Source organism: Lampris incognitus, chromosome 2 (genome assembly GCF_029633865.1).
Source record: "Lampris incognitus isolate fLamInc1 chromosome 2, fLamInc1.hap2, whole genome shotgun sequence".
In the NCBI taxonomy this organism is placed as follows: domain Eukaryota; kingdom Metazoa; phylum Chordata; class Actinopteri; order Lampriformes; family Lampridae; genus Lampris; species Lampris incognitus.
The window spans coordinates 24,909,927-24,935,285 of record NC_079212.1 but is presented as its reverse complement, the minus strand read 5'-3'; the positions used below and the strand labels follow the sequence as shown (position 1 = coordinate 24,935,285).

The following is a 25,359-nucleotide window of genomic DNA, read 5'->3' as shown; positions in this document are numbered from 1 at the left end:
AGCCGGTGACGTCACTGGTGGACAATCTGTGAATGTCAAAACTTGCTTCCTTGTTTGCCGATTGGGCTGCACTGTATAGGAAAATCCACAGGACAATGAAACATTGTACAGCCGTATGCTGTTTGTGTTTTCTTATACAGTGCAGGAAGTAAGTTCTCACATTTATGTATTGTCCGCCAGCGACGTCACCAGTGGACACAATGTGGATAGTGTTTCAGATACACAGAAAAATTACAGCTGCCAATGAAGTATTATTCCCACAACACACACACACACACACACACACACACACACACACACACACACACACACACACACACACCGTGGTAGCTAAAGGGACAAACTGTTATGAAGGTGAAACTGGTGAAACAAGGACACGTACCCATCAAAACACCCATCTCTCAAACAGCTCAAGTGCCATTCACCGCTTGTCTCCCTCTCTTTCTCTTGCCGCTCTCGTGATGTGGGCTCACCGCTCCTGCTGTGATGGACTTCCTCTCTGCTCTCAACAGTTTGTAAGTACATAATCAGAAAGCCGTCACTCCTCTCTGTCTTCTTCTAGCGCCAGGAAAGTGTCTCCTGTTGACTCATCTCTCGACACCACTTCCCTCGTTGGGGGGAGATGGAGGCGTCCCTTTAGTGAACAGTCAGGCGGGAGGCCGACCCAGTGGTCAGGAACAGGAACGAGCGGCGCTTTAAGGGAAGACGCCACATCCTGTTCAGCCTCGTCCGTCACCCTCGCCCACCAGCAGACCCGCCGAGCCGCCCATCAAGCAGCTGGTCGGCTGATCTGTCTTTGGGATGTGACGGGGGGAGACAAAAGAGATGGAGATACTCCATTAGCCAGAGAGCATCTATAACAAGCCGTCTCCCTTTTGGCCCTCTGCACAGAGTAGGAAGTGTCCATCTTCTCTCACAGTGCAGCATGTTGTATTTTCTGTGTGTCAGCCATGTTGCCCGACACCTAAAATAAAGGTGGCCTGGGGTTAAAGACCCTGATCAAGCAAATCCAGATAAAAGGTGACGCCACACTGTTTGAGGAAACTCGAGAAGGGAAAGGGTTTAAAGTTGTTTTAGAAAAGAGCTCAGAAATACCTAATGGGATCTTTCATTTATGTGTCAGCACGACTTCTGCTGTCTTTTGTTGTCGTCAAATCATCGGAAGTTTGGATTTTTTGCAAGTCATAGCAGCTCACGGTGGCCGCCACGATTTCGTTAAACTCTGAAAATACAAACAGTGTCTTCTTATATGGGCAGCGTTATAGATTACACAGGTGGCGCTACAGGGCTAATGTGTGTGAAAGCACACCGGTTGATTTGGATGTGAAGACATCACAATTTATTCAGATGTCATTAAGAGCTTTAAATTGAGAACATAATTAGAGCTCAAGTTTTATTCTGGATTATGGACCTTTTAAGTCAGATTTTTATTTTTTAATTAAGACTTAATCATGCCTAGTATGGTTTTATTTCCAAAAGTGGATGGTACGTACATATCCACATCAAACAGAACCTGTTTAAATTTGATGCAAAATCAAAGAAAGGTGGTGAAGACAATTTTAATTTTAAACTTGTATGAAATTATTAAAACAGGTATTGGTGCTAAAAAAAAGTGGCACAGTGGCGCAGTGGTTAGCACAGTCGCTTCACAGCGGAAAGGTCCTGGGTTCGAGCCCCTGGGTAGTCCAACCTTGGTGGTCGTCCCAGGTTGTCCTCTGTGTGGAGTTTGCGTGTTCTCCCCGTGTCTGTGTGGGTTTCCTCCGGGGGCTCCGGTTTCCTCCCACAGTCCAAAGACATGTAGGTCAGGTGAATCGGCCATACTACATTGTCCCTAGGTGTGAATGTGTGTGTGTGTGTGTGTGTGTGGGCGCCCTGTGATGGCCCGGCGGCCTGTCCAGGGTGTCTCCCCACCTGCCATCCAATGACTGCTGGGATAGGCTCCAGCATCCCGCGACCCTGAGAGCAGGATAAGCGGTTGGGATAATGGATGGATGGTGCTAAAAAAGGGATTCCTCAGGTATCAGCGCTAGTAGGCAATGCCCACGACTGCTGCAGCCAGTTCATACTGGGAATGAACAACAAATGACTGCAACAAAAAAAAAGTTTGCTGTGTAGTTTTGAGGTATGTGCTTTGTTAATCACTGTATCAGACTCTGATGGGGCTGTTGTGGTTTCTAGGCTGAAGTCTGTGCTTTCTATTCACCTGTTGATAGCCTATAATTACCCTGGGCAAAGTATGTTCTAGCAACTCCCTGACAGGGGCAACAGGGTTGATCACAGCATGGCTACTTAAAAGCCAGACAGGTGGACGTGGCTGATGTGGTTTGTATGCGTGAGCACCGGTGTGTGGGTTGTTTTGTGTGCGCACCATTAGCGTGTCTTTAAATTCTGGAAATGGGTATCTTTGTGTGTGTGTGTGTGTGTGTGGGTGCATGTGTACGTGCGTGTGTCGAAGAAATATTTGTCTATCTCCAAGGACTGTGTAGTGCAGCCCCTCTCTCCCCCTGATGTGGGCTGACAGTGGTGTAGTGATGCCTGGGTGGGTCTACCCTCTTCGGGTCACACCAACATCATCAATCTTCCCCTCATGACAGGCGGCTGGGCCCCCCAACCGTGGGCACAGTGCTGTGTTGTTTTGTAATTAGGCTCCGTTAGATGGCAGGAAACCATCCCTCCATCCCTCCACTCCATCTCTTCATCCCTCCACTCCCTTCTGTGCACAGCTGGCCCTCTGCCCTCGGCCGACCAATAAGAACCCCTTAACCTACTCCGCTCGGCTCGGACAACTTGTTTGCATAGTAATGAGGCCATTTCAGTTTCCGTGTCTGATAATGATAGCATCACATAACGATGCCTGGAAGAGTGGGACTGGTCTTGCTTTCAAATGACATAAAACAGCATCGTGGCAGTACCGTAATAGTTGGAATTTTGCATGAAGTCATTTTGAAAGAGTAATTTTAAAGACGTGCTAATGTGTCCCGTGAATAACTTGGCCCGCTCTCCCCTCATTGTGCACAGACAGCTCTTCACTGGGCGGCCAAACATGGCAAAGAGGATATGGCCTCTCTCGTTGCTAATGCCGGCGCCGATGTGAACACCAAATCGGTAAGAAGACTTGATATATTTTTCACACTTATGTTGATTCTGTGACACGATGTAGTCTGCAAGTCTGCATCCTAAAAAAACATCTTCACTAATGCAGCTCTGTCCTCACTCTTTTCTTGCAGCATGTGAGTCACCGCTCTTTAAGTGAAGTGTTTACGTGAACCGGTTCGAGCTTGTAAGTAGTTTGAATCGATAAGGGAGGGAAGGAGGCTTCTCGGCTGGTGTCGTTGTGAGGGCCGAGTTCTTTTGTTGTGCCCCTCGGTGATGTAATGTTCCTAAATGATCCCTGTGAAGATCCAGCTGTGCAAATGTATTACAGCAGCACGTGTTGCAGGGCTGCAGGAGTAAGCCTGATAATAAATCATGTCATGTCACGTTAATTGTTTCCCCAAAACAGTGTCTTATATGTGCAAACGTGCCAGAGTTTAGAGCTACGCAATTTTCTGTGAATTGCCAACCAATTATGTTTTTATCATTATCTTGTGTTGCCATAACCCTTGCTAATTTGTATATTTTCTCCATTTTTTTGTTTTCATTGGCTGTGTTTGGGCATGGGAAACTCCAGGGGGTAAGTATTAACCCTGTCCAGCACTTCTCCCCTGAACCCTAAACATGGTGAAAATGTCAAAGGTGATGTTCAAACATCTTGGGCGGCTTTAACCCCTCAAATGTCAACAAATCGCCAGACTTTTTAAAGTGTGCATACCAGGTCGCATCACCTGCATCCCTGCATATTTAGCTTTTTTCTTTTTTTATCTTTTGAGTACACCTAATACAGAATTGTCTTAATGATCCCCTTCCTAATATCTTTTACTCTGTTTGTGTCCTACAGGGATACACACCATTACACATCGCAGCGTTGCATGGCCATCGGCACATTCTTGACCTGCTCATAGGGACATATGGTAAATAACCTGAGACATTACGATTGTTTCACCTACCAGATGCAGGAGTTGGGTGACCATAACAAATTAATGGAGTACTCTGGTCTTGGGATTTTGGTATGCAGTAAGATGTCAATAACCCAAATCAGCCACTACCCTCCATGACCATTTTCCAGTTTTATAGCTCTTTTCCCTTTGCAGGTGCCAAAGAGAACCTAAGGGACTACAGTGGCCATATTCCTTTCCATTATCTCAACATCAGAGAGCCAGAGGGACCTGAGGAAGACAATGAGCTACGTGAGTACCTACTTCTTTTGTTGCTGAAGCGATGATGAATATAAGACAACAAATGCTGGCAGTGGAACATTAAATGCGGTGGCCTTGCCAAAGCATGGCTGCAACTTATTTGGCATAGTTTATCGACTCAAAAGCATAATTTTGTTGCATGTCTTTCCAGAGTTCCACGTTACTCAGGCCAGAGAGCGGAACAGGAACAGGAAGCTGGCTTCACTGTTCCAGTCCAAAAAGAAGTGGGGCTCAGCAGAGGAGTTAGCTCCCATAGAAGAGGAGAGATCAGCACCACAGCAGCTTGTGCCCCCTGCATTTAGACCCAGGAAGTTCTCACGCTAAAAAAAAAAGAAATCTGGGACTATTTTTTCTTTCCTTCGCTGTTACTCACACACAAACATTCATACATATATACACACATCCATACACATGCATGCATGAACACAAGCATACACACAGGCCAGCACATGCAATACGTATGGATGATATGTACAGATGCCTACACGCAGCTGTGCAAGCTCATATTAAAACTCATATAAACACTGAATTCAGATGCTGTAATGTTGAATAAGATCTTGTTTTGGTATCGGCAATATTTATGCCAACGAGTGAGAAGTTTCATTCAGCCATTAAAATTTTCAATGAATTTTGCAAAACATCACGTATGGAGCAGTTTCGCTAGCGTGTCGAAGCAAGGTTTGATTACGTAGATTCTCCATGGATGCCATTATTCCCTTTGTTGATTAGTTCCGAGTGAACAAATCTGACGTGAAAAACTCACTTTCACACTTCACACTTGCAAATTGATTCTGCGACAACGGAAGATTCCCAAATTACCATTACCGTTGACATTTGCCAGTCGGAGGAGTTACACTCTTCTAATGCAGTATTATTGTTCTCGTCTTAATATCAGTATTTGCTTTGGCTTTTGTCGTGATTGCCTTTGTTATCCCTTATTTTGCACAATATTTTTTATTTAAAAGATATTTTGGTATTAATCTGTTTTTGACTGTAATAAACTGTATTTTGTATCGAATGGTGTATGTGTTTATCTGATACCATTCATAGTCGTGTGACTTTTCTGCAGGTTGCAGCCTGAAGGGTCGGGCCCCCACAGGGTGGTGCATGTGCATCATTAAGATATGCTTTCTCATAACAGTGGATGGGCTTCACACACTGGGATAACCTCAAAGCCTTACATGTCGCTGTCATCCGAGCTTTGGACTCCATGATTTCACCTCCTATGATACGATTCATGTCTACCAATAACAATGCACAAAATGCCATCTTTTTTTCTCTCTCCCTTACTAGCTTTTAAGCTGCCTTTGATCTTACTCCAACCACCTGACTTTGTGGGCTACAGATGGAGTAAATATGGGCCCCGCTAACTCTCCATACGGCTTTAGACCTTAATTCCTGATTAGGTGAAAAGGGAAGCACTTGCTTTTGGGTTCTGGATATCAGAAGAGACAGAGGGGAACAGAAGCAAGTGTTTTTGTGCTTCACTTTTGAAGGGGGGGGGTGTTAGGAGGGATAAAGGGGGGAGGGGGGTGTTCTGTAATAGATACTTATCTCACTGCCCTCAAGGCCCTCAAACAAAGTCCCCCTCTGAAGAGATTATAACCCGGGGAGGGCACATTAACTCTAATCCGATGCTTTGAGGCCTAGCCCTGCAACCCCCCCCCACACACACACACACACACACACACACACACACACATACACCATACCACACTCTGTCCCACTTATTTCAACCCTTCTGTTGTGGGGGGGGGCTACCTTGTATCTGGTGCATGTAAGAGGTGAGCCTGTGGGTACAAGTATGTGTGTGTGTGTGTGTGTGTGTTTGTCAGGGGGTGGAGTGACTGTTTCAATAGCACCCTGACTCTAATGAAAAGCATTGAGGGGTGCATACTGCTGTGTAACTGATTCCTCTCTCTGAAGAGATTAGGAGCTACATTGTTGGTGCGGTTGCTCATTTCCATGAGAGCACAGCCTCCCACCAGTGGCTGCTTTGCATTGTTATTTTGGAGTTGGAAACACAGAGCCTAATGTCCCCGGTTTCCTTGTAGCTATTGTCTCACAAATAGGCCAAAATGTAGATGTCACGTCACAGATGCCCAATAACCTCATTAGCGGCCCTCGGTGTGGCTATAGAGAGAAAACAACAAATGCATGAACTTCAGTCAGCTCAGCTGTGGCGGGGCCTGCACTTGCATAATACAATGGAGGTGATAAATCTTACAGCGAAACAATCAAGTCGTGTATCAATATCGTCAATGTGATTTTTCTTTTACTGAAAATATCATTGTCGTGATAAAATGACTTGTGTTAAGGTTTTTTTTTCCTAGTTAGCACATGGTTTATAGGTACTGAACTTTTACACCCTGCTAATGTCAATTGAGTATCACGAACCCGATTCCTCATAGTCCTGTTTTACTACTATTGCACATTTACAACTTTGCAGTGACAGTGGTGGATCCGTACTTCGTGTATTCAACTCATGTGCACAAAAAGCAACTGGACATCCCTGCTGTGGGTGTCCATGTCTCTTATGTGCAGAAAGGTAGGGTGCAGCCCGTTAACAAGCTGATCTGCAGCAACGAGCACACCGGGGGAGCTGATCCTGACTGGGCTCGGGCAAACTGGGCCGTGGTCTAACCGGGCGATCCTGAGATGGGGGGACCCGCCGGGGACGGCCCAATGTGGAGACACCAGCAGCAGTCCCAGCTGTCACATTGCCCATCACCGCCTAATGAACGTTGCCTGTCACTCACCCAGCGGAGGGCCATCAATCAGGGTGCACCCAGGAGAGAGAGCGGAGAGATGGGCCTCTGCCCGGCCCTCAACAAAGACATACTTACATTTGCAAACAGTTTCAGCGCCACCACCAATTTAAAGGAATGATGGAGCTGTCCTGATAAGAGTAATGACAAAAGGCAAAGAATGGGGGGGGGGCTCTTGGAGGAGGGGGAGGGATGGTAAAGAGGTGGGAGAACTTTATAACGTTCGCACTTTAGCTACATCTCCCCATTTGTGTCGGTGTCCCAGGAAAATCTCATTACAGAGGAGACTGGGAGCTCTGGAGGGGGACCATTATACATATGTTGCCAATTTACCTCTACTCGCCCAGCTTTTTAGTGTAGACATTTGCAGATTCTTTTCACAGGATAACTGGTCTATAATTATCTTTCGGAGGTAATTTGAGCCATAAAACCAACGACTCAAAATATCATCCTTCAAGTCTTAATGGTGCATAGCAATGCATGCAAGTTCGACCGATAAAACTATTATGCATAATATGAAAAAGTTTTAAAAAAAGAAATAGCATTGAAAAATGTGCAACACGCACATTTGGGTGAAGGAGTATATTTTCACTTTTTTTTTGCATTTTTGTAGGGAAAGCTCAAACAGATGTATACAATTTAGCAGTGGGTATCCTTATTCTGACAATGCCTACACTTCTCAGAGTGACTTGCCATCTCGCCGCTACCAAATACTCCCTCCGTCGACGTCCCCCCTTCTGGTATCTGGCGGAGTGAAAATAAACTAACAAGAAATAGGTGCTAAAGACTGTGCTTTCTCTTTAGGCTTTTGTTGTCTTGTTTGCACCTACCTATGAGCTATTCTTATCACATGCTTAGGCCCTTTGTCAGCTCACAGGCAGGTGACGGCGGCCTGTAATGGAGGTCAAGCCCATTGTCCCGACTGGCTGATCAGCCCTCGCTCCAACATGGTGGAATTTATCCAAAAACGCGCAAGTCAGTTTAGTGAGTTATAATTCAGGATTTCCAGGTGAAACAGGTTGTATTGTTTCCATACAGAGGACTGGGCCTCGGCTTATCAGAGACAGACAATTTCATCCTGTTTGCTATCTTCCGGGCGCTATCTGCAGCGGGGACCGAGGACAATCGTCCTCCATTGGGTCAATCTTCTCTTCTGCAAACGACTGACATCCTGAGAGCAAACAGGGCCAACTCGACCTGTCAGTGCAAGACCAACACCTGCATTGTAACAGAGCTGCCGGAGGAGGGAAAGAAAGAAAAGTTCCCCCGAGTGTGACAAAGGCCACTGCCCTGAGCTGTTTGTGTTGTAAGATGTGGCCTGCCGACGCTATAAGCTCCGACTCTTTGCGCTCAACTCAGCCCATTGTAGCCGTTGTACAAATTTGCTCTAGGCCCCATGGGCCCCACCCAAATACCTCTTTCTCTCCACCTAGCCCTCTTTTTCTTAATCTCTCTTCATCTTCCCCGTCATAGTTTCCCTCTCCGTTATCCCCCCCCGCTCACATTTCTCCCCATCCCAACTTTTTTTTGTCAACGTGGTGACACTATACTGCAGCAGACACAGATAATATTTATGTGCACATTATCACATGATCATATTCATTCATAAGATCTTCTTCTGCTGTTTATCACTCATGGGTCCTGTATACACAAATCTTAATCGGTTGTATTTTGATTCATGCCACTCCATTTTATCATTCTTTTACGTTCTTCGTTTTATTTTAGCAAGGTTTATTTTTTTTTATTATTTCTGCGTTTCATTTTATTCTGTTTTCTTCTTTTTTCATCACCCTCTTTTTATCTCTACAATTTCTGCACATCTGCACAGTATTTCAATGCATGAAATGCACTTAATAAATAAGGTGCAATTGATGATTCGATGCATGCCATTGCACTGTTGTTTAACTTTTCCTAATTACGATGATAAGCTGAAAGGGTGAGAAATATGACAGAAAGTGGCAGAAATACTACAACGACCATAGCTGGGATAAAAAAAAATTTTTTTTCAAAAAGAGCATACATTTTTAGCACAGAGAGATGCCTTTTATATCTTAAGGTATAATTCATAAATGGCTATAATACATGAAGGTAGGCTGCTTTTACAAGGCTCCAATTTGCAAGGATAGATGCCGAGGTGACATTAAGATAATGATGCATGAGGGGTTTTTTGTCGGTGTGCACCTCTTACACGAGAGGACCAGTTCAGGCCAATTATGATGCATTTTGGAGTTCTGAGGACAAAAACGTAAAGCTGCAGGCTAAATGTTTTATACACGCTACTGGCAGGCCATTTAGACGTCAGTTCATAGGATATACTTAATTGAGCCAAAGTAAAATGTTCTCTGTGCCCCTGTACCAGCTCACCGTAGCAAAGATTTTATCATAAAAAAATGAGATTCTAGTGAAAACTTTACAGCAGTTAAAGTGGCTAAAGGGAACTAGCCTGTGTAAGCTGATGACCTCACTAAGTGGGGATTACAAATGGTGAGTATGCAGTGTGAACTTTACATGGTGAAAAAAACAAAAGTATGATGAGAAAATGAAAACAACGAGACAAACAAACCAACTTCAAAGTAAAATCTAAGTATTTGTAGAGCCCATCTGCAATATAATAAAAAGGTGGAAGTAGAAAAGTCTCTGCGTAACAGCCTTTACATTGCAATGTAAGGCTAAAAAAAAAAAAAACTTTTTTATACGGTCGTACGATGTGGTGTATTTTCTTTTAAAGGAAACGTAATGAAAATAGCAAAACATGACACATGAAAACATATATCTTTTAACCGCTACTTAACTATTACCACGACTACCACTAGAACTACCACTACTACCACTACCACTAATACTAATACCACTACTGTTACTACTACTACTTCTACTACTAATACTACCACTAATACTATTACTACTACTACTATTACTATTACTACTACTATTACTACCACTACTTCTATACTACTACTAATACTACAACAACAACTACTACTACTACTGCTACTACTAATACTACCACTAATACTATTACCACTACCACTACTACTACTACTACCATTACTACCACTACTACTACCAATACTTCTATATTAATACTAATACTACCACTAATACTATTACCACTACTACAACTACTACTACTGTTATTACTACTACTACCACTAATAATATTGCCACTACTATTACTACTACTACTACTACTACTACTATTAATACTACCACTATTTCTATACAATTACTAACACTACCGCTAATACTATTATCACTACTGCTCTTACTATTACTAATAGTACTATCACCACTAAAACTACTACTATTACTAATACTACCACTAATATTATTACTACTTCTACTATTGCTACTACTGATGCTGCTACTACTACTACTACTACTGCTGCTGTTACTACTACCACTAATACTATTACCATTACTACTAATACTACTACTACCACTACTTCTATACTACTGCTAATACTACCACTTATACTATTACCACTACTACTAATAATAATAAAATGACAATAATAATAACAATAATAATAATACCACTACTACTACTACTACTACAATAATGATAATAATAATAATAATAATAATAATAATGTTATGCTGTATGTTATGAGAAACTGAGGTGATAAGTTTACTTTCAAGGCCATGAAAGGGACCGGGGGATGAGAAGTGTAATTTTCTCCTATCTTTAACAATCTCCTGACCGCCCCATATTAACATCTGTTATCTCAAAATTATCATATACATTAGTCCACACCTGTTCTACTTAAACGTGTTTAATTAGGGCCATTGAAATGGTATATACATTTTAGGCAAAACAAAACCCTCCGTCATGTAAAAGGCACTTCGTTATTGTTCAGACTGTAAGTTAACAGATAAATAGCTGCGTGTCCGGGGCAGGTGGTGGCCTCGCTGTTTAACCACTAACGTGTCTGCGGCACATCTGTAGTTACCTTAGAAACATGGTGGGATTTGGGGGAAATAACGGTTTGGACGCGTTATTCCCTAAAACAGGAACCTGAATAAGCTTCAAATCCGCCGCATAGCTCAAAATAATTTAATTTTGTGGAAAAACAAAGCAACAACACTCCATGACAGAGTGTTGTACGGGGGTCCTCTAACCTATAAGCCGGACAGGGGTGATAATTTCACTGTGAAATAAAATAGATCACCCTCTGCCACTGTAAGGCTGCAACCAGAGCACAACCTGTCATTGCCCTTCGTGTTTACGCAGCTATCACGAACAGCCTGTTTTCACTCTAACTGTATTTCACTTGTTTTTTTAATTTTGCGAAAAGCCACTGACATCGACGTAAACCCGTAGCTCTCAACTCTAACGATGCCCCGAAAAGTTGCATAGTTGATACGATACTTTGCAATATGTTTTTTTTAAACACGAATTCTTTCGGATTGGTTGTGAGAAATTTAAATTGGAGTCTCGGTGACGCTCATAGTGCCCAAGCGTCGGGGTCACAAGCGCGTATTTTGGCCCTTTTTGCGAAAGCGTTAAAAGGAACAGCGGAGGAATCCTTTGATGGGATTTAGTGCCGCCAGTGAAAGCTAGCGAGCGGTCTTTTGAACGTAGCTGTCAGTCAGTGGGCATGACTTGGCCCCGCCCCTCCCCCCCAGACACGCTCGGCAAGTGTATATAAATGGCCCGGGGAACGTGCTATCGCCACTGATCTCTGGTTGAATCGGGACGTGAAGATGCCCGCATCGCAATCCGGATTCGGGAACTACTTCTTGGAGAGAAACGCCAGCATGCCGACCGGATACCAGATACCGGTTTTGGGATGTCCGCCTGCTGTTCAGCAGCAACAACCTCCTCATCTGGCCGCGATGGCACCCGGGGTTCCGATTACATATTCAGGGCTGCAAGGATACAACTTCATACCCTTTCCACACCACCGGCACATCACACAAATGGTAAGCTTCACGGGAATTTTATATAGCTCAAGGATACGTAACTCTCATGCTAAGCATATACGTAATAAGGCTCAGAGTTTGCCTTCTTCGGTCTTGTGAAGTGTGCGTTCTGTATCGTCGCCGTGCGTAATTACGCGCGTACGCACGGATTTGAACCCCTTCTAAACATGTTCTTTCACTCTTCTTTTTTTTTAGCCAAACTCCTTCGACTTGAAAGCTGTGTCACCTTATCACCATGCTCTCCTGGCTCGAGGAGGGCCTTTCTACCCACAGTACCGACCGGGAACAGTCGAGGACCCCAGCAGGGTCGCCAAGGTGGCCACGCGAGAGAGCACCAGTGCGCTGAAGGCCTGGCTGAACGAACACCTAAAGAACCCATATCCCACCAAGGGAGAGAAGATCATGCTCGCTATCATTACTAAGATGAGCCTCACACAGGTGTCCACCTGGTTTGCCAATGCAAGACGACGACTTAAAAAAGAAAACAGGGTCAGCTGGGCCTCCAAGGGGAAGTCCGATGAAGAGGACGAAGCGCACGAGGTGGAGAGCGAAGAGGATGAGAGCCCCCAAGAGAAAAGTCATTTGGACTTAAAGGAAGAAATTGATGCTGAATGCGTTGACGGAGACGATGATAAGGACGCTGGAAAGGATGCATTCGTCGGGTCAAATCACGTGGATGCGTGTTTAGATTTGCCACCAATGAATAACGAGATGAAGGACAGCGGACGTGCACTTGGAAAGAATGTCGATAAGAATGAGTCGGAGCACATACCATCTCCTTTGGAAAGTAAAGAAAATATCGCTTGTCAAAAACCTAAAATATGGTCCCTGGCAGAAACCGCTACGTCTAAAGTCGTGAGGAAACCTCTGGACAATGCTTACGGCCCAGGCAGCCCTGCAGCTGGCGATCTATGGGCAGACTGGGCATCGAGGAACGGACTGTACATCCCATCATGCTATTCCACACATGAAGTTCTCTGACCGGTTCTTGGGGCAAAAACAGAAACATTTTCCTGCATCTTTTGCACTTTACAGTTTCAAACCTCAGGGAAGAGAATCACCAAAATTCCCAAAATGTCGCATTGTGTAGCACGTCAAATGAGAAAAAGGTGCTTTTTGAGACCAAAGATGAGCAACGCTGTAAATAAATGTAGATGATGGCCACTGTGTAAATTATACGTCGTTTGTCTTATATGAAGAGATATTTTTGCCTAAATAAAATCCACACATCTGAGGAGATTTGGACGTGTTTTACTCTTAAAGCATGCACACAGAGATATGGCGAGGCAGAATGGCGGAGGTGAGGTGATGTGTAAAAAGGGATGTTTGACCCATTTATCCATTTCATCTGAAAATTCAATAAGATCTTTGGCAACAGTTTGCATGTCGGGTGTATAAAACAAGCCTCAATGCAATTCATCCTATTACCTTTGACACTTTCTCATTACAGAGTTTTTTTGGGATAAAAAGCAAACGAGCAAAATGAGTGTTTGCTCAAAAGCAAACACTCATTTCTCATTCCATTATGTAAAAAAGGCAATTGCCGAAAAAAAAAATCAAAACATAATAAGCACGTTTGGTAAAATAGTGATGTATTTTGGTGACAGGACTGACAAGGTTTGCTAACACCAAGGCTAAATAGACAATGCTTTATTTCATGGATTTGTAGACAAATCTTCAGCAATGCCAAAGTGCAGGTTTACTGAATAGAAATCTAGAGCAACATATTCTCGAGGACTGTTCTCATGGAGAATTTTCAAGTTTGGCCTCAGATAGTGATTTAATTCAAGACTTCCTTTAGCATTAAACATTCTCTCTCTCTTTGTAGATCTCTTTGTGTGTGTGTGTGTGTGTGGCTAAAACCAGGCAGGAACACACTCGATCAGGCCACATGTCTATAATAAGGCTGATCTAAGGGTCGACAGAGGGGTTCCTCTCTAAACCCCCCCCCCCCATGTTTCCATGTAAATTCAAAGGGCCTCACCTTCATTAATCCAGGGATAATGAGATGGCCCCTGGGTGCAGAAGGCCCGATATGAACAGTCTCCTCGTCTTCCTTCCCATACAGAGTGCAGATTAGGTCCACTTTAGCAGTTTATCTCCACAAGCGTGCCAAAACAGGGTAAAATACCAGTGGTGTATATACAAATAGTATAATTAAACATGATTTGTCACAAACTTCCCATAACATTTATGAGGCTGACTAAATAAAAAAAAACTTGCAAATACATACAAATACTTAAGTCCAACAGCCTCAAAGACAACCCTGAACTCTTCTTGATTTTAGACTGAGACAGGGCTTTCACCTGGTTGCGGCTGCAGGTTAACACCTCATTACACAAGAGATACACGTTCATTCTCTGCGGTGCAGTGACCTGTGACCTAAACGTGGCGTAAGTGACGAGAGAACTTGATCAAGGTGTACCTACTTTAACGAAGCACTGGCGCCCCCTTATGGAATACATGGATTACCACACTGTTCCAAAACCACGACGTCTGGGTCTTTCCAACCAAGGGCAGTTTTTTTCTTTTTTTTTCTTCCACATTTCCAAATTGCCTAAGGCTCAGACTGTAATGAAAGTGAAACCGAAATGGGTACACTTTTTGTTCTTTACTAAATCTATGCAAAATGAACAAACAATGCAGCATTCGTGTCACAACGCACAATACTGCATATCGACTGTAAAGTAGTACGCATAGAAAACAGCAGTGAATCATACTTGTAATATGTGTGTGTACTACTATGGGTTTGTTGCTGCAGTCCATGGTCCTTAGAGTCTCGGCACTTCTCTCTGCACAAATTTAAAAGAATAAAAATAAAAATAATAGATACGTATTGGCCAGTTTCATCTTCTTGCATACAAAGTAGGAATAGTAGTAATAAGTTTAACTTAAATGAGCAAAACGTTGACAAGAAAGCCACCCCTAACAAACAAAGTACAACACTGACACAGGGGTAGGGGGCAAATTATATTCAGCAAAAAGGCCTTTTTTTCAGTATCTTCTGCATCACATCATCATATCATCCTTGTGTATAACAAGTCACACAGATCAACCCGACATAGCCACGTCTGAGAAGTCAGAGACAAATGAAATCATCAGTTCCAGTCACCACTCTTGAATAACTTCCCGTACTACGTATCTGCAGAGGACCTCAGCTTGGCTTCCCCATAACCACGTTGCTGTTTGACAGGAAAGTGATGGACTGCTCTCTAGGGGGAAGTATGAATTTTAAGACCAACTGTTCAAACTTAAGAGACTGGATTAATATAGGACTGAAAACAAAACACACAAACAAAACACACTAGGTTAACTAACGTAGCTTAGTTACTTTACATTTACTGTACAGTTTGTGCACAACGTAGAACTCAATGTTTTGTTATCAACTAAGGCAGATATGAACAGCGGTAGTGTTCATGTCTGTGTCAGTAATGTACAGAATGATCCTTTAACAGTCACATCACAGTGACGATGAGGAGCAGATGGTCTTGCTCAGGCAGTGTCACAAATGAACGTGTTTGTGGTTTCTGATGGGAGAGAGGTTCCCCCGGCCTCCTTTAACACCAAATTTCCATTGACTGTGAAATTTACATCCTCGGAAATCAGAGGTTGGCTCAGACTCTCTTCAAGCTCGTTCTCGTTTTCCTCGGGAGTCTTTGAGCCCATCTCCTTCACTGCATGATGCAGGTCACATTCCTCGGAATACTCATCCTCTTGTTGGTGGGTTGGTGGGTTGGTCTCCAGCTGCGGCTGCCTTGTTTCTTCTGGACCCAACTCCATACATTTCTACAGATTAAAACACGGTTAGTGTGAAAGTGCCAAAAAAACAAAAACAAAACAAAACCATACTTTTTTTTAGCAGTTGTTAATAAATGTCTGCTAAATTGCTGATAATTCACTGAAATAGTTTTGCAATTTGTACCATAAGTAAGCAACAACATATATATATATATATATATAGATAGATAGATAGATAGATAGATAGATAGATAGATAGATAGATAGATAGATATAGATAGATATAGATAGATATATGTGAGTGTGTGTGTGTTGGTTGGTTCTTATGGTATACACTCACATACACACGCACACACACACCTATATATATGTATGTGTGTGTATATGTAAGTAGAGCCATAACCACAACAAAGAGAGCAGGATAAAATAATATTTACCTTTACTTGTCTTTTAGCAATTCCTAAAGCAAACAGTAAACAAACACAAACAAAAAAATACAAGATTTAAGTACAATAAATCTGTTATTCAAATACTGTTCACATATTATGTCTTCAAATGGAGTGTTGATGGTATACCTTTTGCTTTATATATTCCAAATGCCATGGCCACAACTAACAGTATGCAGATGGGGATTACATATACTATAATATGCTCTCGATGCCCGTCTCCTGCCGAAGGGAGGGAATAGAGAAAACAGTTCACAAATGATTACTTATTCCATCAAATGTCCACTTTTGCATGTGAATACCGGTGTCAGTACCCAGGCCAGGTGGTAGATAAGTGATACAGTTACGCTAAATTTAAACATTTAGAGCATTCCTGGGTGTGGGGAAAAAATGGCCGCTGTGATTGTGTGTCTGTGCGATGACTCTTGTGTCTCTCACTTGTGCATTTTAGGAGAGGAGACAGAATGCAGAGGGTCAATGGAAAATGCCCCAAGAAGCAAACAGTGGGTTTCAGAGCCTTTCTTACAAGCCCTCATTGGTTTTTACACCCCTCTATATGGTAATTTGCAAGCCAATGCCCGGTGATGCAGTTTATAGGGCAGCATAGTGTGCAGTTGGCCACAAGCACTGGGCACATTTTACTCTACAACAGTGGGTGAAAGTTGTCAATTCTGCTAAAACCACATACGCAACACAAGAACTGAGTTCCAGCAATGAAACACATCTGCCTCTCTGCCTTCAATAGTTTCACTTTGAGGAGGAAGCCACATCTAACCACAAAGCTATAGTACCGGCAGACCAAATTTAACATATTTTATAGTTCACTGTAAAACTCCTGTACAGTACTCACCACAAATGGTGTCGGATTTGGTTGTTCCCTTCATCTCCTCATGGGACCCATGCAAACATCTGTAAAGTGAGGTATTTGTATATGCATTTGAGCAACTCTTGTTGAAAATTAATTCCATTTCATTTTTCACGATTGTTTCTTTTTCTACATTACATTCTATTCCATTATCCAAGCCACTTATCCCAATCGGGGTCACGGGATACTGGAGCCCATCCCAGCAGTCATTGGGCAGCAGGCCGCCAGTCCATCACAGGGCCGACACATTCACACCTTGGGACAATTTAGTATGGCCGATTCACCTGATCTACATGTCTTTGGTGTGTGGGAGGAAACCGGAGCCCCCGGAGGAAACCTACGCAGACACGGGGAGAACATGCAAACTCCACACAGAGGACGACCCGGGATGACCCTCAAGGTTGAACAACCCCGGGGCTCGAACCCAGAACCTTCTTGCTGTGAGGTGACTGCGCTAACCACTGTGCCACCGTGCCACATGTGCTTTTTCCACATTATCAGGCAACATCATTTTAGAGGACTCTGTGGTCTGAAAGTAGTTTATGGACCAGGATATACAGAAATGTCAGCTTTGGTTGCCTGTAACAAAATTTTTACCAATAATAACATTAAAATGATGATGATGAGGATTTTGATGTTTGCATAGCAATTACCAGTGGCTCAAACATGATTTCTAATTTCATTTTGCACTCTTAAGCTACGCTTGGGCTGAAGCGTCATCCACTCTGAAGTATACTATACTCACACAGTCCATCCCTTGCAGTAAGCATCCTCTGAGGTCTCAGTAGAAAATGTTCCAGGACGACATTTTTGACACACTGTGTCATGGCTGTGATTACCTAGAAGGTTTTTGATAGACAATATGGATTCAGTGTCACTCACCACACACAACAAAAGCAAAGCAACCCATGCTTTATATTCAGGGTTATCAACAGTGTTGTGCAGATTATGTGCATATTGTGTATTTGTGTTATACCTTTGAACTGAACCTCATATCCTGGTTGACAAGGACTGTGGGGTGCACAGGTCATGCATGCCTGATTGGAGCAATGGTATCCCGTCTTACATATGCATGACCTTTGACTTTTCTTGTTCACGTGGGGAACAACCTCAAAGTTTTTATCTGAAAGAGAAGACGCATGTGTTAAATTGTGTCAGTTCAAACAGATACGGATCAGTATAATTTACATCGTTTTTTTTTTTTTTTTTAGAATTTTCCCCCTTTTTCTCTCCAATTGTATCCGACCAATTACCCCACTCCTGAGCTGCCCCAGTCGCTGCTCCGCCCCCTCTGCTGATCCAGGGGAAGGCTGCAGACTACCACGTCGCCTTCGATACATGTGGAGTCACCAGCCGCTTCTTTTTCACCTGACAGTGAGGCATTTCGCCAGGCAGACATAGCGCATGGGAGGATCACGCAGTTCCCCCTAGTTCCCCCTCCCCCCCTGAACAGGCGCCCTGACTGACCAGAGGAGGCGCTAGTGCAGTGACCAGGACATACCCACATCTGGTTTCTCACCTGCAGACACGGCCAATTGTGTCTGTAGGGACACCTAACCAAGCTGGAGGTAACACCGGGATTCGAACTGGCGAGACCTGTGTTGGTAGGCAGCGGAATAGACCACCATGCCACCCGGACGCCCTTACATTGTTAACCATGTGCTGCAAAGTCTTACTTGGATCACAATATGGTTGAAGGTTACAGTTTTTCTCTGCTGTGTATCCATCCTGGTATTCATTGTCTTCACAGGACTGACAGTTAGGATCACTGCAAGCTTCTGGACCTTCGGTGTGTAACATCCTAGTTCCTGTAAAATTAACAAACAGGTACAGCCTTTGCTGCTAAATAGGAAAGCACTATAGTACTTTATGACATATTTCTAAAGTCTTTGAACATATGTGGGGGCCGAGTTGGCTCAAAGTGGCACCTGTGACTGAAAGTTGCTGGTTACTGTGTGGGAAATGTAAATGAGGCACACTTTCTTAAAAAAAACTGCCATTTTTCAGGTGCCCTTAAATAAAACAGCCCTAACGGGATGTAGTACCACTTAGCATCTCCTATGCTTAAGTGTGTGTCTGTGTTACTGCAGCATATATCCCCAAGGCTGTGCACCCGTAAGACAAGCATTTGTCATCATTATTGAGCAAGGGTTGATTGAATAAGTAGATTAAAGTTTGAACTAAAGGCTAAAGAACACAGCTGACAAGACAATAAAAGGCAAGCTATAGGTCTAATTTAATTTAGTTCCTCACCTGGACCACATTTCTGGCAACATCGTCCATTAGTGCCCTCATATTGTGTCTGTGGATCACAAGAGAGAGCTGCAGCAGACACCACCTGTTAAAAAACGTTTTTTTTTTCATTTTTACTCTGGATAGATTTCACTGCAATTTTAAGTTCCCCTTAACCCGGCCAGGCGTGATGGAAAGTCCCAGACTTTCTACACAGACAACAGTTTGATCTAGCCATCTATTGTCTGCAGATTGCACCATGACACGTTTTAGTCTATTGTTAAAACAATGCAGAAAGATGCGAATTACTTATTGTGGAAGATTGTTAATTCCAACAACGTTTATATTTAGGCTCCCACCACCAACGTTGTTACTGCAACTCTTACAGCAGTCCGCGAAACGAAACTGAAAGTTGTTTCGCAAAGACAGTCGTGCCTCCAAAAAAAATGTGGAAAATGTGGCGTTAACAGTCACGTTTAACGATTTCTGGGATCGTAAAATTAACCGAATAATGTTTAGCAGTAAAAAAAAAAGACTCCTGAATTAAGACGCCACGCAGTAGTGCACAGTTTAGACAAGATATCTGCGTCGGTTTTCAGTATCCTCAAATTAAGGCAAATGGTCCGTTTACTATTATTAATGCAATAAGTTATTCCCCCTTTGAAGCACATCCACGACTTACCACGAAGAGCAGCTTTACAATGAGATGCATGTTGCCGAGGCGTCCTCCGCTGCCGAGAGTCTCCTCCGCTGCCGTCCGTGGGTGAGGCGTCGCCGTGAGAATGAGTGCTGCGGCGTTGCCAGCTGGGCGGCTTATAGAGAGAAAACGGGAACGGTGAAGTTGCCTCATCTCAGGGAATTCCCCGCTATTCTTCGAACGGGACCGCTTCCTTATTAATTTGGCGCACCGAAATCCACGAATTGTTTGGCTCATTGTCGTTATTTACCGTAACACCCCGAATGCCCCTACAATAAATCCCCGTTTGTTATCCAGTTTTTTTGTTGTTTTTTTGTTTTGTTTTTGGGTTTTTTTTGGTGGGGGGGTTGCATATTAACGTTGCTGCAACTTTTAAATGTGTTTACCGGTCTGTAAACTACAGTATTTTTTGTCATGACGGGGAACGGCAAACGTTCAAATTATTCGCAAGTCTTCCTGGTAATTTAACGAAACTACCAAGTCTTTACGAGTACAACAACGCCTAAAATGGATTCTCAACCCCCTCGCCCCCCCCCCGCCTATGCCCGGAATCCCCGTCGTGGTCAACGCGTCAAAACTTCCTCATTACCAGATGCCCCCCCCCCTCTCGCCCCTCTCTGACACCATATCAGAGTTAAAACATCAGGGGGCTCAGATGCAGGAATCACCACCACCACGAATGCGTGTCACGAACGTGAACGAGCATGAGGACACATGGCGCGTGTGAGGACACGTAAATACGCATTAGTTGCGTGCTGCGTTGGAAGTCCAAACCTCACCCCTTTCTCTGGGCGTGGACTACGAGCAATCTACCTAGGGGGAAGAGAAGGTGAAACCTGATCCCACACAGTATGGAGGCAAGAGGAGGGTAAGTCACTGGAAAACTTCCCCAGCCTTATCACAGTACTCACTCCAAATGGGCGTCTCGCCATAAGATACAAAAAACTTCCCTGGTATAGTTGCTACAAACAGGGACGAAGTTGTCTATTGAAAACTGCCTGAAGGGATGATGCCAAGTTTAGGACCTAGGAAGAGGGATAATCTCTCCAGATGCAATGATGATTTGCCACAGGTAAGATAGCAAACAGGCACTACTTTGCATGCTTCAAACAGTGTTTTTTTTCTTTAGAGGATAAAAAAAAAATGTATGCAACAATTTTTTATGCTTCCAACATTTTTGAAATAAGTGCCTCAGGAGCTGACTGATAGTCACTTATGTAAGCTTAATCGAGCTGTGTCCAACAAGGTGATACAAACACAGTCCCCCACTGTGGATTCTATCAAGCTTTTTCTACTTCCTCAAATCAAGGCGATACAACTTAAACAGAAATTTGACCAAGTGATATCTCTTAAGTAGTTCCTGTAATGGCTTTTGTTAAGCAGATCCAGATTCCTCAGGTTACAGTGGGGTGTAGTCCCAGTACATTGCTATAGTCTTTATTATGCTTGTTTTACTCTTTGTATGGTAACATTACATTTTCACTGGTCTGGTGGATAGTATATATGCAGACTTTACTAGTTGACCCTAATTATCTAGCAAAGGTTTTAAAATGTTCTGGGTGTGCTTGGTGACACTAGAGTACAAGATTTGATCTTATAGTTCGATGTGACATTCGCTCATGCCACAGAGAGACATACGTAGAGGGTGACATTGTGTGGGGTTTCTGCATACATGAACACATTCAATTCTGCTGGACACCGTCCGAAACGGGATACTCGAAGAAAACATGACTGAAGATGAACATGAAATCCCCGACATGCAAATAATTTATCTCATGGGTTGTGTTCAGCTCAGCAACGAGATGCAGCTAAGCATCATGAACAAGGTGAAGAGTGGAGAGTTGTCAATCGAGGATGCTCTTAACCAGGCCAGGAGGGATCAGCAGCAGATGCTCAAACAGCAGAGTCAGGCTCAGGAGGTACAGTACCCGAGATACTTGTCATACCCTCGTCGAATGCACGTGCACTACATTCTGTGTAGTATAGGAACCTGCTCTTGATGAGACCGAAACTTGTAGATGAGACTTGATGTTTTTTTTTTTATTTATCACGTTTATAATCCATCACAACTCAAAATGCGTGTGTTGCGCTATATGAAAACACATCACGGATAGCGATAAACCTTTGCAAAATACAAAGAAAGCTCATGCATAGCTATCAAATACTGCTTGATACATTTCGAAGGGGAAAAAAAACGTCTTTAATAAATCACAATGTAAACGTAGTTAGCGAATGGAGAGACACTGCTTCACTAATGCTTTATTTTACATTTGTTAATCAGGCTATTTACATGGGCATGCAACGATTTTGACTAGAATTAGGCTCTGATTAGTCATCCCATTAAATTTAGAGAGTAAAACAAAATTTTGTGGTCTGCCGTCGTATTATTATTTATTTTTTGGCTTTATTCCCAGACCTTCACATTTTGTCTTTAACAGCAACATTAAAGGCAGCAAATTTAGCTATCTCTTACGCTCAATAATCAAGCGATTCGGTGATACAAGAGGATTTTATATTGTATATATTGGCATAGTTATCATTTAAATTATTTCATAGGGTTTGTTAGAATTCACGGTAACTTTCTATGAAGCTTGCATCTATAACGCCCTATAAGCATCTACAACGCCCTATAAGCATCTATAACGCCCTATAAGTGTAGGTATAAGTAATTGTAAGATTCATTATAACCATGTACATGCCCTCACAACACCTCATAACCACCTTTATGATACATTGTCAATTTAAAACGGATTTATGCAGTATAAATATGTCATCATTAGCCTGTTTATGTCAAATGTCATAATGCATCATAGCCAACTTGTTTTGCTGAAGTTTTGTAGAGATGCATAATGAGACTTCAGTGCTATTTCACAGTCTTCAGCCACAGCCATTAGTCATTGTAATACACATTATAGGAACGTATGTGCAATATAGATGCAATAGATGCTTATAGGGCGTTATAGATGCTTATAGGGCATTGTAGATGCAGGCTTCATAGAAAGTGTTACCGAATTCACAGACACACTTGTACCCAATAATACGTTAAAGCATTAGTCAAACATGTGTCTATATTTGTCCATACCAGCAATGTGGTATTATCTGATAAGGACACCATGGCAGCTACGGTAAGCCATGTTAGCTCTGCTAATCACAACTTTTCTGGTAGTTATGACTCAGAGAGGAGATGTTTTATATATATTGTATATGTTTAGGTATGGGATTGACCTATTTTACTATGCTAATACAGAGGAAAACCTCGCATGGCTCTACCTCTGTTCGCCATCTCACAGCCTGATCTGTCATGTTAGCATGTGGCCCATCCTGTTAGATCAGTTTCCACATAAAACCTGTCTCTTGGGTTTATGATACCACCCACTGTTTATTATAACATGTCATCCAAAGGAGTTGAATCAAGTGCAACTGGACTTGGTATATATCCGTGAAGACGTTTCGCCTCTCATCCAGGAGGCTTCCTCAGTTCGTGCCTTTCTGACTAGACGAAGCTAGGCTGACTGGCTGGTGATGAGACTCCAAGAGGATAAATTCTGAGTCTCATCACCAGCCAGTCAGACTAGCTTGGTCTAGTCAGAAAGGCACGAACTGAGGAAGCCTCTTGGATGAGAGGCGAAACGTCTTCACGGATATATACCAAATCCAGTTGCACTTGATTCAATTCCTTTGGATAACCATGACCTGGATGAATGAGAACATTCACAGACTTTATAACATGTCATGAACATAAAATTCTAGCAGTATGAGAATCCTTGTTTCCGGATATCATGGTTGATTTTGATTTTCTGTTACAGGAACATCAATCCACACAGTACAACTTCAGTGTGCACAAGCATGGGCGTTACCGGTGGCAGAAGCGGGTTCTTCAGGTGAGTGTTTTGCATAATGGGGAACAAAACAAAAGTTTCAGTTGCACTGAAATACTGCACCTTGATGCACTGAACTTACCTTACCACTCCAAACCAGCGCCATTTTGTCAAAACCTAAATGTATGTTGTCACACAACGGCATGGTGGCACAGTGGTTAGTGCTGTCACCTCACTGCAAGAAGGTCCTGGCTTTGAAACCCGGGGTTGTTCAACCTTGGGGCTCATCCCAGGTCATCCTCTGTGTGGAGTTTGCATGTTCTCCCCGTGTCTGTGGTGGGTTTTCTCCGGGTATTTCGGTTTCCCCCACCATCAGAAAGACATGCATGTTAGGGTTAATACTCCTGTCTGCGCCTCTGACCGAGGCATGGCAAGACAAACTGGAGTTGGTCCCCGGGTGCTGCATGGCAGCTGCCCACTGCTCCTAGCTACATAGCTAGGATGGGTTAAATGCAGTGTGTAATTTCCCCACGGGGATCAATTAAAGTATCTCAAATCGCTCAAATACAGCTCATGGTTTTTCCAATCCATATTTGATTCATAGTGATTTAGACAGAGTTACATGATGTTTCAGTTACATGCAAGTATAAATAGTGATGGAATCCATTAAGTGCTCCCTCTTCTTACATCCAGATTGACTTCAAGACCGAGATGGTGTGCAGCATAGAAAAAGGCATCATCAAGCGACAACTGCCCTTCTCACGTGTCAAGAGTTGTGATGATGGAATAGGCTCCAGGTTCTCCATATCATTCAGAGAACATCATGATTACGAGTTAGAGACCACCTCCCTAGAGGACAAACACAAGGTGAATTTTTATGCAATAACAGAATTAGTATATCCTTAATTCAGAGACATAGCCCTTGCAGTGTGTGGTCAAAATGAATTGTTTAGTGGGGAAAAATGTAATGCAAATGTTATTTTGTAGTCAAAATACATCATGGGTAAAGAAAGGGGGGGCACCTCCGTAGCCGAATGGTTACAACGCATACCATGGCCACCTTTGTTGCATGTCATACCTCACCCCCCCCCCCCCCCCGTTTCTCTCCAATTTCCTGTCTGCCTCCACTGTCGTTATCCAATCTTCGACTACTACTTTCGGTTGCTCCTGTTAGGGGGTTGCCACAGCGGATCATCCGTTTCTGTTACGTTCCCCGTTAAAGGTCCAGGGGATGAGGGGAAGTAACAAAGAAAATAAGAGTGTCCCAGGGGAATAAGAAAGGTGGGAGGCGGAACCAGATGTAAAAACAGATTTATTAACAAAACAAACTTTTAGTCAAACTATCGAATAAACAGGCAACTAAAGATGCTGGCGCTTAACTAACCAGGCTTTTAACAAAACAAACTCAGATCCAACCAAACCGAAAGAAACAAGAACACTAATAGGTTTCACCCTCCTTCTCAAGGAGTATAGACAAGAGCTTGCTCTCTGGTTGGCAACAATGGCCCACTGGCCGTCTCTCTCACTCTAGCTGCCAACAATGGCCCACTGGCACTGTTGGGTGTCTCTCTCCG

The 25,359-nt window shown here is 43.2% G+C and overlaps 4 protein-coding genes across 4 annotated transcripts in view; 3 read left to right on the top strand and 1 right to left on the bottom strand.

Moving 5' to 3' along the window:
* Window positions 1-5,313, top strand: part of LOC130107269 (ankyrin repeat domain-containing protein SOWAHB) — a 21,875-nt gene extending 16,562 nt beyond the window's left edge. The window contains exons 8-11 of the mRNA XM_056273790.1: window positions 3,019-3,105; window positions 3,938-4,010; window positions 4,191-4,286; window positions 4,447-5,313. Coding sequence (XP_056129765.1) covers window positions 3,019-3,105; window positions 3,938-4,010; window positions 4,191-4,286; window positions 4,447-4,619 — 429 coding nt within the window. The 3' untranslated portion in view covers window positions 4,620-5,313. The remainder of the gene's footprint in view (window positions 1-3,018; window positions 3,106-3,937; window positions 4,011-4,190; window positions 4,287-4,446) is intronic.
* Window positions 5,314-11,764: 6,451 nt separating this feature from the next.
* Window positions 11,765-13,169, top strand: irx7 (iroquois homeobox 7). Its single transcript, XM_056273028.1, has 2 exons — window positions 11,765-11,989; window positions 12,185-13,169. The coding sequence occupies exons 1-2, from the start codon at window positions 11,771-11,773 to the stop codon at window positions 12,968-12,970; spliced, it is 1,005 nt and encodes a 334-aa protein (XP_056129003.1). The 5' UTR covers window positions 11,765-11,770; the 3' UTR covers window positions 12,971-13,169.
* Window positions 13,170-14,584: 1,415 nt separating this feature from the next.
* cd40 (CD40 molecule, TNF receptor superfamily member 5) lies at window positions 14,585-20,535 on the bottom strand. The gene is made up of 9 exons (XM_056273027.1): window positions 19,953-20,535; window positions 19,292-19,376; window positions 18,715-18,846; window positions 18,015-18,161; window positions 17,784-17,877; window positions 17,024-17,082; window positions 16,303-16,395; window positions 16,165-16,187; window positions 14,585-15,775 (listed from the first exon to the last, which is right to left on the bottom strand). Exons 1-9 carry the CDS (start codon window positions 20,202-20,204, stop codon window positions 15,482-15,484), a joined length of 1,179 nt encoding a protein of 392 aa, XP_056129002.1. The 5' UTR covers window positions 20,205-20,535; the 3' UTR covers window positions 14,585-15,481.
* A 3,946-nt stretch (window positions 20,536-24,481) lies between these two features.
* The window catches only part of LOC130107969 (formin-H), a 41,021-nt gene continuing 40,143 nt past the window's right edge, over window positions 24,482-25,359 (top strand). The window contains exon 1 of the mRNA XM_056274791.1: window positions 24,482-24,652. Coding sequence (XP_056130766.1) covers window positions 24,497-24,652 — 156 coding nt within the window. The 5' untranslated portion in view covers window positions 24,482-24,496. The remainder of the gene's footprint in view (window positions 24,653-25,359) is intronic.

Coding starts and splice junctions, on each gene's coding strand:
- irx7 (XM_056273028.1), top strand. CDS start 11,771: ATGCCCGCATCGCAATCCGGATTCGGGAACTACTTCTTGGAGAGAAAC. Junction 11,990..12,184: donor ACCGGCACATCACACAAATG/GTAAGCTTCACG, acceptor CTTTTTTTTTAG/CCAAACTCCTTCGACTTGAA.
- cd40 (XM_056273027.1), bottom strand. CDS start 20,204: ATGAGCCAAACAATTCGTGGATTTCGGTGCGCCAAATTAATAAGGAAG. Junction 16,396..17,023: donor CAAATCCGACACCATTTGTG/GTGAGTACTGTA, acceptor TCCCTTCGGCAG/GAGACGGGCATCGAGAGCAT. Junction 15,776..16,164: donor TTGCTAAAAGACAAGTAAAG/GTAAATATTATT, acceptor TTTAATCTGTAG/AAATGTATGGAGTTGGGTCC.